At 34.5% G+C, this 13,964-nt stretch overlaps 1 protein-coding gene across 3 annotated transcripts; it reads left to right on the forward strand.

Moving 5' to 3' along the window:
* The first annotated feature begins 6,965 nt into the window (after positions 1–6,965).
* LOC105962899 (ion channel POLLUX-like protein, putative (DUF1012)) lies at positions 6,966–13,504 on the forward strand. Of its 3 annotated transcripts, none has more exons than XM_012987242.2 (24): positions 6,966–7,265; positions 7,806–7,885; positions 8,023–8,141; positions 8,307–8,602; positions 8,788–8,859; positions 9,405–9,480; positions 9,615–9,713; positions 9,790–9,944; positions 10,032–10,136; positions 10,361–10,447; positions 10,543–10,627; positions 10,705–10,852; positions 10,945–11,021; positions 11,120–11,200; positions 11,482–11,676; positions 11,765–11,878; positions 11,955–12,047; positions 12,145–12,271; positions 12,351–12,427; positions 12,528–12,575; positions 12,708–12,777; positions 12,865–12,938; positions 13,058–13,168; positions 13,255–13,504. In XM_012987242.2, the coding sequence occupies exons 1-24, from the start codon at positions 7,189–7,191 to the stop codon at positions 13,354–13,356; spliced, it is 2,568 nt and encodes an 855-aa protein (XP_012842696.2). In that variant the 5' UTR covers positions 6,966–7,188; the 3' UTR covers positions 13,357–13,504. The 3 variants fall into 3 exon arrangements, with proteins under 3 accessions (XP_012842696.2, XP_012842698.2, XP_012842697.2); XM_012987244.2 differs by having other exon boundaries at positions 7,016–7,265; positions 8,316–8,602; XM_012987243.2 differs by having other exon boundaries at positions 7,016–7,265; positions 7,806–7,880; positions 8,021–8,141.
* The last annotated feature ends 460 nt before the right edge of the window (positions 13,505–13,964 follow it).

Genomic DNA, 13,964 nt, shown 5'->3' on the forward strand with positions numbered 1-13,964 from the left:
CATTAAATTCTTTAGGTCGGAACGGATCATTTTCAGGATCTAAATTGCGTACAACCATAGGAGTGCTCAATGGATTAGCATTTTCCATATTAAATCTTTTGAGCAATCGTTTAGTATATGCAGATTGGTGTATAAGTATGCCGTTATTTCTATGCTCAAGCTCAATACCAAGACAGAGTTTGGTTTTTCCAAGGTCCTTGACCTCAAATTCTTTCTTTAAATATTCAGCAGCATTGGTCAACTCTTCAGGAGTGCCAATAAGGTTCATGTCATCTACATAAACCGCAATAATAGCAAATCCGGTTTCTGATCTTTTAATAAAAACGCATGGGCAAATAGGATCATTTTTATAACCTTCCCTGATAAGGTATTCACTCAATCTATGATACCACATGCGACCGGATTGCTTTAGACCATACAATGATCTTTGTAATTTGATCGAGTGCAGCTCACGAGGAGCGCCAGAGTTTGGCATTTTAAATCCATCGGGAATTTTCATATAAATATCAGAATCTAGTGAACCGTATAGATAGGCTGTTACAACGTCCATTAGACGCATGTCCAGTCCCTCTTGGACGACCATATTTATAAGGAAACGAAAAGTGATTGTATCCATCACTGGTGAATACGTCTCATCATAATCAATCCCAGGTCGCTGGGAAAAGCCTTGAGCTACAAGGCGGGCTTTATATCGTACAAATTCGTTGTTCTCGTTTCTCTTACGGATAAATACCCATTTATACCCAACTGGCTTTACATTATCCGGAGTTTGAACGATTTGCCCGAATACTTTCCGTTTTTCGAGGGAAGCCAATTCAGATTTTATTGCTTCCTCCCACTTAGGCCAATCATTTCTTTGGCGGCATTCCATTATGGAACGCGGTTCACTATCATAATCATCATACATAATTTCTTGTGCAACCGAGAATGAAAAAATATTATCGATGATTATCTCATTTCTATCCCATATTTCATTGCAATAACTTATGGGATTCTCGGTATTCCCGGGATTTGATATCGTTTTTTCGATATCAGGCTCAACAGATTCATCTGGAGCATTCTCACTAGGAACCACTTGGTTCGAGGGTTCGTCGATTTTCCCCTTTCTTTTTCTAGGAATAACGTCCTTTGATCCAATAGGTCTACCCCGTTTTTGTCTTGGGGGATCATCATTCATTTTCGCATGTTCTTCAGGAACAGCGATCCTAGCTGGCACATTCACAGCTGGAATATAAGATTTCGTGACTTTAGTGCTATCATTAAATGCATGAGGAAGTCTATTGGCAATATTTTGTAAATGAATGATTCTATGGATCTCATTTTCACATTCAGAGGTACGTGGGTCAAGATGAGATAAATGTTGCTCACACCATGTGAGATTCTCGATTGATTTTTGTTTATCATTATCACGGATATTCTGAATATCCTTACCAATCGGTATAAATAATGTTTCATCAAAATGACAATCCGCAAATCTAGCGGTAAATAAATCACCCGTCATTGGTTCTAAGAATCTAATAATCGACGGTGAATCAAACCCAACGTATATGCCAAGTCGGCGTTGGGGACCCATTTTAGTCCTCTGAGGAGGAGGAATTGGCACTTGCACAGCGCGACCAAACGTGCGTAGGTGCGAAATATCGGGCTCAAAGCCTAATGCCAATTGCATTGGGGAATGCATATGATAAGCAGTGGGGCGCAATTTAATCAGTGCTGATGCATGCAGTACTGCATGGCCCCATGCTGCACTAGTGAGTTTCGATCTCATCAGCAAAGTACGAGCAATTATTTGGACGCGTTTAATCAGAGATTCCACCAGTCCATTTTGAGTGTGAACGTATGCTACTGGGTGCTCGACATTTATTCCCAGTACTTCACAATACTCATCAAAAGTTGTTGACGTAAATTCTACGGCATTATCCATTCTTATGTTTTTAATGGGATAATTAGGGAAATGTGCTCGGAGTTTAATAATTTGTGCTAGCAAACGCGCAAATGCAACATTTCGCGTAGATAATAAGCATACGTGGGACCATCTACAAGATGCGTCCACCAAAACCATAAAATATCTAAATGGCCCACTTGCAGGGTGTATTGGTCCACAAATATCACCATGAATACGTTGTAAAAACGATGGGGATTCATAACCGACTTTTTCGATGGAAGGTATAATAATGAGCTTTCCTTGTGAACATGATTCGCAGAAATATTCATTGGACATTAAGATCTTTGTATCTTTTAATGGATGTCCCTTAGTATGTTGTACAATCCTACGCATCATTGTCGTTCCTGGGTGACCCAGTCGATCATGCCATAACCCGTGTATATCGGGATTAACAAGTTTCCATGGCATAGTGGCGTAGGATTCGAAAGCTCGAATTTGAAAACAATACACTCCATAAGTCGTCGCTTCGAGTTTTTCATGAACAATTCTTTTGTCCATAACATATGATGTGACGCATAGACACTCCACGGTATTTTCTACCAGTGTCTCTAAATGATATCCATTGCGTCTCACATCTTTAAAACTCAGTAGATTCTTATTTGATCTACCGGATATCAATGCATTTTCAATATGCAAGGTGGTACCATTAGGCAACACAATTGTTGCGTTCCCGGAGCCATCTATTATTTCCGCGGAACCTGCTATGGTTTTAACTTGTGCCTTGCACAAAGTCACACTCCAGAAATATATTTTGTTATTGAATATTGAGTGTGTAGTTGCACTATCGAGTAGGCAATTTTCTCTTTTGTCGATGTTCTCCATGTTTGCCTGAATTAAATAACATAAAATTAATATTGAATCGTAGTATAGTTTGCAAATAATATAATCACAAACTCATAGTTTTATACATAATCAAAATACCAGCTCGACCTCGGGAACATAACTTCCAAGGGAGATATGTACATGGATACATCAAAAGACAAACTAGCTTAATCTCGGGTGCTACATCATCCGAATATATACAAAGTATACATAGTGAGTACAAAATAACCCAAAAGAGATGCTCATTTGGCAATTTACACAAGAGGATCAAGATCTGTAAAGAAATCTGATAACTCAAGAGAGGCTCCATCTTGAGCAGGATCTTGATCAAGCATGCTCCCAGATGTGCTGGCTTCAAGAACAGCAATTGTAAAAAAATCTGATAACTCAAGAGAGGCTCTATCTTGAGCAGGATCTTGATCAAGCATGCTCCCAGATGTGCTGGCTTCAAGAACAGCAAGTGGCATTTCTGCCTCAGTGGCATTTCTGCCTCAGTGACATCTGCCTGGACATTTTTTCCTTTGTCTCTTTTTGAATCCTGGTACAGATTTACCAGATGTTGGGCGGTTCTACAAACTTTGGCCCAGTGTCCAGTCATTCCACATCTAATACGCATATTTTCTGGAATTCTTTCCGCGGGCATCTTGCCTTTATCGCGTTTTGCCTGAAATGGTGTCTCTGCCAGACCGTATTATTATTATTTCGACGGGGATATTCATATCCACCTCGGTCATTATTTCGGGCATCTTGAGGGGGACCACGTCCACCACCTCTGCGTGCACCACGCCAGAATTTACGCCCACGGCCTCTAAATCGGCCCATATTCTTATTTTGATTAGCATGTGCTTCAGGCACAGCTTGGGACCCACATGGTCGCAAATCATGATTTTTCAACAGCAGTTCATTTGTTTTTTCTGCTGTGAGGAGTACAGAGATCAACTCCGAATATGTTTTAAACTGGCGCTGCCTATATTGCTGTTGGAGCACCAAGTTCGAGGCATGCATAGTAGAGAAAGTTTTTTCCAATTTATCATATTCAGATATTTTAACTCCACACAAGGGTAATCGGGACTCAAGTTTAAACAGTGCCGAATTATAGTCGGCAACAGATTTGAAGTCCTGCAGCCTTAGGTGCTGCCAATTGTATTGGGCTTGTGGGAGAATCACAGTTTTCATGTGATCAAACATCTCTTTGAGTTTTTGCCATATTTCTGATGGCATTTCAAGTTGTATATATTCGTCTTTCAAATCCTCAGAAAGATGATGGCGGATAAAAATCATAGCATTTGCCTCATCTTTCCTGTTTGCCTCCTTGATATCTACACAATCCAAGGCTTTTACAAGATCTAGCCCTTGGAGGTGTAATTTGATATCTAAGCACAGGATAAAAAGTTACTGCCGGTAACATCAAGGATTTGAAATTTTTGTTTTTCGATTCCGGCCATCGTAAAATAAAATAAGTAGAAAATATTAACCTTTTTACAAACCTATAATTTTGTAGAGCAAAAACTCGTGCTGATAACGTGTTATAAAATAGAACCAAGATATATATCTAAGTATATAGACGAAATATATTATGTATATTGTAATTATGCAAACTACAAAATATATATTGTACGAAAGCTACAGATGAAATTGAAAGATGTAAAGTGTGTATTTACTGTAAGGACTTCAGCTACTGTATTTTGGAAGAAGTGTGTTTCTTCATTGAATTAATCATCTATTTATATACATCATCAGGGAGTATAAAACTTCCACGTATACAATATATGTACTGATCTAATTTGCTAAAAATGCTACGGACATATCTAAAAGTCCCATGTACGCATATCATGCAATCACGTGCAAAGCCATTTCATTGGTTGCTTGAGTCCATGTAGATATAACAAATGTTGTTTTAAAATTGAAAAGGACTAATATGCTAATTTTAAAAACGTTGTGAATGTAATGTTATTGGTCCACTACCACTAATGTCATTGTCACATAGGTTTCCAATTTTGAACTGGTCCCTATGCACAAACAATTTTTTTGGTACAGATTTTAATTACGAAAAAAGAAAGAATATTTATTAGAAATAAAGTATGATAATGTAAATCATTTTTGTCGTCATTAAATATCACCATCAACTTTAGTGACCATTGTCGGGCCGGCAATTGAGTCGGGCCTTCCCAAAACCTAATTGTTCGGCCCAATTTTATTTGAGCCGAGCCTAATTAAGATGGTGTTTACAAATGATTATTTAAAAGCAGAAGTTAGTGATTGTGAGTTAAGTTAGTTTTAAATGCTTATTTCTAAAAGTTGGGGGTTTGCAAATATTCCGAAAAATGAACTTAAATAGAAAAAGCATGATTATGGGTGCTTTTGAAAAATTAGCTTAAAGCAGATTATTTTAAGAAAAGCAAAAGCAAAAGTTGATTTTGCAAACACCTGAAAACAGATTATGAGCAAAAAAAAGTTCATAATCACTTTCAAAAAGCTATTGCAAACACCACCTAACTACGAACCTCGCCGAGTTTGAGCCCAATTTTTAACACGTTCGACCGTAAAATTGTAAAATATGTAATTGTTCGATATAAGTCCGACATAAACCTGAAAAAAAATACACAAACCGAGTTTGAGCCTAGAAAATAAAGCCGATAGTATATGAACTTGAGCTTATAGCAAGATCCGATATATTTTAGTTTGAGTCAACCAAAACTCGACTTACGTGACCAGATTGACAGCCCTAGCCATTCAATCATGTAACTAACAAGTCCAAAAAGGGAAGTGACGTGGACATGTATTTATTTCATGATACTTTATATACTAAAATACTAAAATAGCGACCAATCACAATTTTAGGTGGTGTAATTAACGTGCCATAATTGATAGTTCATTAAAAATGGACCACGTGTACGACAATAATATGGCACTAGTGAAGGAAATATGAATAATATTAATCTCCAATCAAGCATAAAATAGATTGAATAAAAATCAAATATTTTTTTAAATTAACTATCTTCAATTGAATATCGAGTATTTTAATTAAATTTCAGTCCTTTTATGAAAGGTACCATTACAATGGCATATTTTGGATTGCGAAAAGACAAGCATGCAAAAACAATTTAAATGTGAATGTACAGTCATGGCATTATGATGAAATATTGACTATCTTATGCATTTTTGTTCTCTATTATTTAAATATATTACTATTTTTGTGAAAATATAACACCACTCACTATTTGTATGGAAACAAGCAAATGAAATATAATTTATTATAGATACCGAATCACGAGGCCGTTCATGAGAAAACTGAGGACCCTAGGCGAGTTTTAAAATTTTGCAAAAATGGCCCCCTATTTGCGTCGTATAAAGTACACATTAATTCATTATAAGGAGTCCGACTGATCAAACAATTTTTTTTTATTAGCAGTTAATTATTTTGGAAAAAATATGACTGAAATATTGACGAAGTTAAGGTAAATTAAAAGTATATTGACGAAATAGAAATATTATTGAACAATTATATGTATGTATAAATTATAATATTTGTTTAAATATAGTATAAAATAAAATTTCCAACAAATACATGTAAAGAAATATAATTATGGTCATTCAAATTGTTGAACTATTTCTATATTTTAAATATCATTTAATAGTATAACTAGTACAGTAAAACCTCTATAAATTAATACAGTCGGGGCTAGGGGGAAATTCTATTAAATTATAACATATTTTCATCGAGTCGGGACCGAGAGAAACTATTGTTTAATCGATGCTATTAATTTATCAAGGTTCTACTTTACATATAAAGAGCGCAAAACATTATTTGTGGGCTTCTAATTTTCTCAATTCAGAGGCCCAAGACAACTGCATCTCTCGTCTACAGTCAGAACCGACCCTGTCGAATCAAACCGTTTATCATAAAATCAATCACAATTCGCAGCCGATTAAACGAACACTAATACACGTATGGCAATTTCGTATTTTTATTTTATTTTACATAATTAGAAAGAAATTTTCGGAATAAAAGTTTGTTAAGAATTTGTGAAATTAGTTTTTTTTTAGGTGTCTTTCTTCATTATTATGATGCCAAAAATAAATAAATAAAAAGACCCAAAAAAATATCAAACAAAAATAAAATTGACCAAGTGCACAAAAAAAAAAAAAAAAAAAATCATATTTTCACAAAGGAGTAACGCTTTTTCCCTTGTAAGAAAAAAGAAGTAACACTTTTCATTATCCACTATTCACTGTTTGGCAGAGGCCAGTCGCTTTCACAATTCTCCGCTTCTTCTTCAACCTTTTTTTTTTCTCCGAAATTTCTCAGACATGCATTATTTAATCCGAATATCCTCAATAACCCACCATCTCCATTTGCGCAATCTTCACATGTTGTGAAGAATTTTTTTAGAGAGAGAGGGAAAAAAGGGGTGAGAGAGATGCTGCAGTTGTACAGCCTGCGGCCATGGATTTCAACAAGAAATTCAGAATTGGATTTGTGTTCTTCTTCCAAGAGGTAAAACTGAAATCTCCAGAACGTGGGGGAATTTGTTAATCTTGATGGTGTTTGAAAAATGGGTTTCATGCAGAGACGAAGTCCATGATTGCATTGTGTTTGTTAAAATTTCTGAACCAACGACTCTGTCAGTTTTTTGATCCGTTTGCTCTTGAGAATTCCTTTTTTAAGGTTGACGTGTCTATTGTTTCGAGTTTGCGGTGAGGAAGTAAGATTATTTTGTAGTATTCACTTATTGATTCAAGACTCGAAATTGTGATTTGGATTAGTAATAAGATGAATTGACCTTCCGATTGGAAAACATGCAGCATTATTTTTTCTATTTGTTTGGTGTTAATGACATGAATCAACGGTTTTTGCAATTATTTATTTTCGCATATTCGATTTCTTTGAGTTCGTCGGAATTCTAATTTGTTCGGTACAGCGCACATGAGTTTGCAAAATGGTACTTTTTATGCGTTCCTCATTGTAAGTTTGACTGATTAGTAGATATTGAGTTTGTATTGTTGTGTAATCTAACAATGGTGTGGTGAATTTCAGAAAGTCAAGGCTGCATTCCAACCGACGGGTTCCAATTTCAACTTTCAATCCTGATAATTTCGCAGTGAAGAGGAGGAGAGGTTTGATTTTCTATCAGCAATTTCAGTTTTGAGGTCACTATAAATATAAAGCCACTGGGGTACACAAATGGCTGATTATTCATTTATGTTATTGTTGCACTATTTTCTAATTTAAATTCACTAGTATCTTTTTCCAGGAAATTGGAAGATGAGTTCCGGAATCATATGGAGGAAGTTGGATCCTTTGATGAAAATAAAAATTTCCAGCAAAGTGAAATGTAATCTCTCACCGATGGATTCGAAAAACTGTTCTCAGGTACGTGCATTTCATAAATTGGTGATGAATATAACTATTTATATTATAACAAGAAAATCGAACATGGTTTCTCTTGCTCTGTCGCTTCCAACGGGAAATTCAATTTGATTCAGTAAGTAGGATATTTGGGGTACTAGTTTTACTAATGATCAGTTGGTATTGAAGACAGTGCAGGATTGCGGAGCTAAACTCCTGATGGCATCTCTCTGTTCTCATCTCGTAGTTAAATTGATACAACTAAATAGCATGAACGCAGTTATGGAATTAGTTCAAAAATCATTCTACCATACAGTTCGTACAATCGGAGCTTCGAATCTGCCTTTTGCCTGCATGTCTAATTCCTTGGGTAAACCAACACCGCTCCAGTTGGATGTTTCTCTGCCTTCTTTTCAAGATATCAGATGGAGTTTCGCTCGTTTAGTTTATTTATTCAACATACAACTCGAAAGAAACGTTGCCACGTAAGCACACTGCCGTATTTTTTACTTCGTTTATCTTCAGATATAGTTTGCATATTGACTAAGAGTGATGATGCCCCGGTGTCTTGCACGGTTTGATTTTTTTTGTTTCTCCGATACAATCTTAGTATCTATATATATCTTTAGTAAGTTCCAAAGAAATATGTCTAATGCATGTTCGTTTGCAGGTTCTTTATTGTGCTCCTTGTGGCTTGCTTCTCGTTTGTCATTATCGGAGGTTTTCTCTTCTTTAAGCTCAGGTTAAGTACTGATCAAATCTTTCGTGAAAATTTAGGTCATTGATAATGGTATAAAGGACAGTCTATTTTTTTTGCAATATATCTTGTTCGCTTTGATATGATTTTCACAAGGTCAAACTAGAATGCTTTGTTTTCATACTTTCTGTATTGCATTTTTGATATTACGCTACTGAACTAGTAAAACACCATAGCCATAAATTTCAATCAGAAACTTATGAAACTATTTGCAAGTGAAGTGTTAGAAACTATTCTATAGCCCTCGTGTAGATAAGTTCCAATTTTTAATATATTCTCATAATTATCAAAATATACTGCGGTCCACAGAGGACAACTATACTGGAAAAATATGTGATTTTGAACACGGTTATGCAAGTCTTTGTTTTTGTTAAGGTTCTTGACGACTTTTTTTATCCTAATTAATGAAACTTATTTTTGGTTTTGTTTTTTTATATATATATATATATGATAATGCTTTCGTTTCTTTTACAACATCATGCATGTTAGCTGATTTTGAATGAAATGTATTTATATTATATGAAGTACAGGGGTAGCAGTCAGTCTCTCGAGGATTGCTTTTGGGAAGCTTGGGCTTGTTTGTGTTCATCTTCCACCCACCTAAAAGTGTGACTCGTCTTTGTTGATTCGATCTTGTGTCACTTGATAAAAATGCAACACTCATATGTGTTGCTGAAGAAAAAATGCCGAAGTATTGACTTTTTAATTGTAAAAAATAATTCCCTGATGTCAATTTGCAGCAAAGGACACGAATCGAACGCGTTATTGGCTTTGTTCTTGCTATATGGGGCATACTATTCTACTCCCGGCTTTTGAGCACAATGACCGAACAATTTAGGGTAAGATATCAGCACATTATATATATGTTTTGCTAGATCTTAGTAGAAATCGTAACCCTTCTCAGCTTTTCGACAGAATAATATGTACAGACTCAGAGAAGGGGCACAAATGCAAGTTTTGGAAACGGATCATATAATTATTTGTGGAGTTAATAGTCGTCTGAGTTTTGTGTTGAAGCAGCTGAATAAGTATCACGAATTTGCCGTTCGCTTAGGCACTGCTACCGCAAGGTAAATTTTTTTTAATTTTCTTTAATATTTATATACTATTTAAAATGTAGTGCTATGCTTCCTACATCTAAGTATATGTTAATACAGGAGACAGAGGATTCTTCTTTTGTCTGATCTTCCCAGAAAACAGATGGACAAAGTTGCTGACAACATAGCCAAAGATCTCAATCATATTGATATTTTGACCAAAAGGTATACTCTATTATATGTCTTGTTATATACGTCTGCGTGTATTGTCCGACAGAATAATTTTTGCAGTTAAAAATTAGAGAGGCTTATTGCTTTTTTCCTATTGTTAAAAGACCGAGCACTCCAAAATACAAGAAATAAGACTCTTTGGTTACTTACCTATCTTTCGATTATAATTTCTGTTCTAAAATGCTCGTTTATGCCTGACATAACATTCATTTGTGCAGTTGTAGTCTAAGTCTAACAAAATCATTTGAAAGAGCCGCTGCGAATAAAGCTCGTGCCATAATTATACTTCCAACAAAGGAAGATCGGTAAGAATTCGACCCTAATTAGTTGCTTAACACAGACTAATTTGGTGGAGAATTTCCATAGTTAAATATTTTTTTTTTTCGTTCGGTTTTTTTAGATATGAAGTTGACTCGGATGCATTTCTGTCTGTTCTTGCTCTTCAACCACTCCCTCTAATGGCCTCTGTGCCTACTATAGTTGAGGTAATTCAAAGATAGTTTTTTTTCTTCTTTCTTGCATTAAGAAAGGAATCTTTATTTTATTCTTGCTTGTGGCGCAGGTTTCGAGTTCAAATACATGCGAGCTTTTGAAATCAATTTCGGGCTTGAAAGTGGAACCTGTTGAGAATGTCGCGTCCAAATTGTTTGTTCAGTGCTCTCGGCAAAAAGGGCTTATCAAAATATACAAGCACTTGCTCAACTATCGAAGTACGTCCATTTTTTTTTACGTTTTAATTTTAATATCTATAATACATTGTTAGTTATTTTAATTTCTGATAATACGAATCTCAATCTGGCAGAAAATGTATTCAATCTTTGCAATTTTCCTCATTTAGCTGGGCTAAGTTACAAAGAGTTGAGACGTGGGTTCCAAGAGGTAACCCGTATAACAATTGTCTTCACTTCTTGATCTATCGAAACTGGCTGATTTGTTTTTTTTTTTTTTTTATAATAATTTTAATAACCTTTTTTCAGGCTGTTGTGTGTGGTCTTTATCGAAATGGAAGGGTATATTTTCACCCAAACGACGCAGAAATTCTGGAAGAAGCTGACAAAGTACGTAACATAATGTAGATATTTAATGTACCTTAAAAAACTCTTATTACAAACAAGCTTCTCTTTTTACATGCGCTTGTTAGTCGTAAACCTTTTAGGCCTCGTTTGGTTCCTAAGATAGCATACATTAGCCAAGATAAGATTAAATAAATTAATGAAAACCCGATTGTATTATTGGAAAGGCAATATATGCCATGATAAAAATAACATTTTCGGGTCGACCCTCAAAATCATCTAATTAATCATGGCCTTAAAAGTATTATTACTTATTGCACAAGCAGGTGTTATTCATTGGGCCTGTGCACGGTACGAAGAAACCACAGCTATCATACCCACACGTTTTCGAGGAAAATGACGACTCGATCAATAATGTGGAAACCATAAAGCAGAATAGCGAGTTTTTAAATGGAGCATTGGGTGCTACAAGAGAGAGGCTGAAGAACATAGTCAAAAGACCAAAAAGATCAGATTCAAAAGTACGATTTTATCCCTTTGCTTGAAACCAACTGTTATTGTGGTATTCTAATCTTTGAGTGGCATTCTTGATATTTTCTTGAAATTCAGGCGCCTGATTGGTGTGTGGGTCCAACAGAGCGTGTGCTAGTGCTTGGCTGGCGACCTGATGTTGTTGAAATGATCGAAGAATACGATAATTATCTCGGACCTGGCAGTGTGTTGGTATATTTATTATAGAATAAATAATTAAAATTATTTTCTAATTTAACGGTTATAATGCTGATTTTATTTTTTGTAGGAAATATTGTCGGATGTTCCGTTGGATGCTAGATTGAAGGCATTCAAGCTTGCTGGTCATGGAAAGCTGAAAAACATTCGAGTTTCTCATAGAGTAAGTTGCAATATTTATAATAATAATAATAATAATGTTCTGAAATTAAATATTAAATATTATTGACGTGCCCTTTTCTCGTTCGTGTCCATCTCAGGTTGGAAATCCGATGGAATATAACACTTTAGAGGAAACCATTATCAACATTCAAAAGTCCTCAAAGAAAGAAGTCGATATTCCGTTTTCGATAGCTGTAGTATCTGATAAAGAGTGGAAAGTTGGAGGTAAAAAAATATTCGACATTGATTTTGTTTAAATTGCTCGGTTTTGATTTTGATTTGGAATATTTTTTTTTTGGTTTAGATCCTTTGAGGGCAGACAAAAACTCGGCATATTCTCTTCTTCTTGCTGAAAATATCTGTGGTAAACTTGGAGTAAAGGTAATGTTGCTCAAAATATTTTACGAATTATATTACGATCGGCTTTTAAATTGATGTTTTATTGGTTATTGGTATACTAATCGTTTTCGATAACTCACAGGCGCAAAATCTCGTAGCTGAAGTTGTGGACTCAAAATTGGGGAAACAAGTAAAAGTTTCTTTCTGCGAATTATTATTATATATATTTTTTTTGTAATGTCAATCATGTACTTTTTACACGGACACCTCATCGAAAAAAACGACTCGATGCTATAACATGCATCGTTTCTTGGTTTTACAGATTACAAGGATTAGACCATCACTCACATACATTGCAGCAGAGGAAGTAATGAGCCTTGTGACAGCTCAAGGTTATTTATTTAATTTTTTTTTTAATTTTTTTTATTACCGATTTTCCATTTTTTTTTTTTTGTAATTTTATTTTATTATTATTACAGTGGCAGAAAACGTTGAACTGAACGATGTTTGGAAAGATATTCTCAATGCAGAGGGAGATGAAATATACGTAAAGGTGAAAACCTCTAAGCATAATGCGCAAGGATATATACATAAATCATCATATAGTTTTAATTGTGAAAAAACTTAAATCGATTTTGTTCATGTTTTTTTTTTCGTTTTTTTTTGGGACAGGATATTAGCTTTTACATGAAACAAGGAGAGAATGCTTCATTTTACGAGCTATCGGAAAGAGCAAATCTACGTAGAGAAATTGCCATTGGTTATGTTAAAAACAACAAGAAGGTATTTCGATCTTCATTTTTATTTATTACATTTTGTACTGATCGAAATATAATTTTTCTAAGCTTTATTTAAAAAAAAAATTGCAGTTTATAAACCCGATTCCGAAGTTGGAGCCTCTGAGTCTCGAACTCAATGACTCGTTGATTGTTATATCTGAACTCGAGGGAGAACAACCGGTTGTTACGTAGTATCGGTTACCTCTTATTCTTGATTCTTATCATAGAAATCGCAAATTGAATAATTATCTTCCAGAAAGCTGAGAAGGTGTTTGAATAAGTTCATTTAATAATAATTATTAATTTTGAATTCAAAAAAAAATAATTATTAATTTTGTTATTTTGGAGATTATAAGCTGTTAATTTTATTTTAGAGAAATTGGTTTTGTAGCTTAGCTTATTCACATATCGTGCTGTATCATTATCGTTGTAAGATATTTAACTAATTATTAAAAATAATACTAAAAAATATATATCATATAATATACGATAAATATTTTAAAATTAATATTTTAAAGTCAAACCATTTATTCAAAATATATTTAAATTCAAGTTTCAATATTAAATTATCAACTGGGACGAAAGTGGCTATGTTTGGTAAGCTTTTGGGTTTCTATTTCCATTTTATTCTGGAGAAAGATGTTTTGGGAGAAGAATTTGAAAATAAAATAAAGTTTGTTTGTGTTTTGAGAGGAGACAATTTGTACTGTAGCAAGTCAAATTATGTCTAAAATGTGTTGGAAAAAGTTATTTTGAAAGAAGAATTTGAAGGATAAAGTGATTTTAGTTTGTAATTTAGT

This window comes from Erythranthe guttata, chromosome 7 (assembly GCF_056151865.1).
Source record: "Erythranthe guttata isolate IM_541 chromosome 7, IM_541, whole genome shotgun sequence".
NCBI classification, from domain to species: domain Eukaryota; kingdom Viridiplantae; phylum Streptophyta; class Magnoliopsida; order Lamiales; family Phrymaceae; genus Erythranthe; species Erythranthe guttata.